Source organism: Perkinsus marinus (genome assembly GCF_000006405.1).
Source record: "Perkinsus marinus ATCC 50983 genomic scaffold scf_1104296951054, whole genome shotgun sequence".
In the NCBI taxonomy this organism is placed as follows: domain Eukaryota; phylum Perkinsozoa; order Perkinsida; family Perkinsidae; genus Perkinsus; species Perkinsus marinus.
In genome coordinates, this window is record NW_003209437.1 from 232,689 (window position 1) to 233,916 (window position 1,228).

Consider the following 1,228-nt stretch of genomic DNA (forward strand, 5'->3'; position numbering starts at 1 on the left):
ATGCATGGTCGTATCGTTAACACAATACTTAGCGAGAGCCGCCGGTGATAACGATATGTATCTACCAGTGCCACACACCGCTATGAAAACAACAGCAGAGGCAAAGACGTGTCCATCACCGTCGCAAAGGTTCCATTTGGAGCCATGATGAACTTTCGATGGAAGCGATAAGCCTGGGCTGCGCTATCACGTGAATGGGTGGAGAACAAACAGCAACACTAGAGTATCCTCTAACCTCACAAAGTCGTACTCATACAATATTCCACTTTCATGCATGCGTACATCCCATACTACTATGGATTGCGTTGCTCTATTAAACATGATGCTTCCGTGTGCTGCGCGACCAATAGCCGTGACATTCTTGATGATACGGGCACGAGTGTATACGTTGTGTCAGTTCCCGAGATCTTCCCCCTCCCCCTCGTGCAAGTCAGGATGGTGAATATGCACGGCAAAATCGGCTGGATTTAGCGCTCGCCCGAAATACACATAGGGACCTCGTGTTCGACATAACTATGCACAACACTCTTTGCCTTGTCTGGTGAACTCGTCTATGGACGTATGTGGAAGCATTGAAGTTGACCGTCAACTCCGCCGACAACAACGCTTAAATCGTCTTCTCCCACAGCACGAACCGCGGAAGGTTTCCAGCCCAGGTCAACCTGCTGTAGAACCCTAGGTGTTTGCCCGACTAGAGATGACAGTGCGAGGCGTCCATCAGAGCCAACAGACGCTACGTGGCGGCCGCGCAGGTAGGTCAAATCGGCTATGGACTGACTATGACCGGGTATCTGAGCGGCAATGGATGCTTAGGAGCAGCGATACATCCTCGAACGAAACTGACCAACAAACGCTGGTTAATGACCGTACCCTGAGTATGCTCGTTTTGAAATCCTTCAAGTTGATCGAGTCACCTCGAAACCTCATCAGACACAGGGAGCCGTTACCAGTGCCGACCACGGCCGAGTCGTTCGCAAATGGATCGAATTCGATGCAGTTCACAAAGGGAGGATTGAATGCCAAAGGCAACGCAGAGTTTTCATCCTGAATCGAGAGATGTGTTGGTCAGAACGCCCGAATCTCAATTACTCACTTTAACTGCTTTACTGACGTCTAATATACCGCGCGCTCGGTAGTTCTCCTTCTCCAAGGCGAAGCGCCGCACAGTGCAGTCGAAACCTCCCACCAGAACGTCAATGGTGGTATTCGGATTGGAAAGGGAAGTGCG

General features: G+C 50.6%; 1 protein-coding gene across 2 annotated transcripts in view; it reads right to left on the bottom strand.

Annotated features, from left to right (window-relative positions):
- Window positions 1-536: 536 nt before the first annotated feature.
- Window positions 537-1,228, bottom strand: part of Pmar_PMAR008780 (conserved hypothetical protein) — a 6,496-nt gene continuing 5,804 nt past the window's right edge. Inside the window, exons 5-6 of one of the 2 annotated variants that reach the window (XM_002777800.1) lie at window positions 871-1,044; window positions 537-791 (exon numbers count right to left, since the gene is read on the bottom strand). In XM_002777800.1, coding sequence (XP_002777846.1) covers window positions 552-791; window positions 871-1,044 — 414 coding nt within the window. In that variant the 3' untranslated portion in view covers window positions 537-551. The remainder of the gene's footprint in view (window positions 792-870; window positions 1,045-1,228) is intronic. The other variant, XM_002777799.1, reaches the window with a different exon arrangement.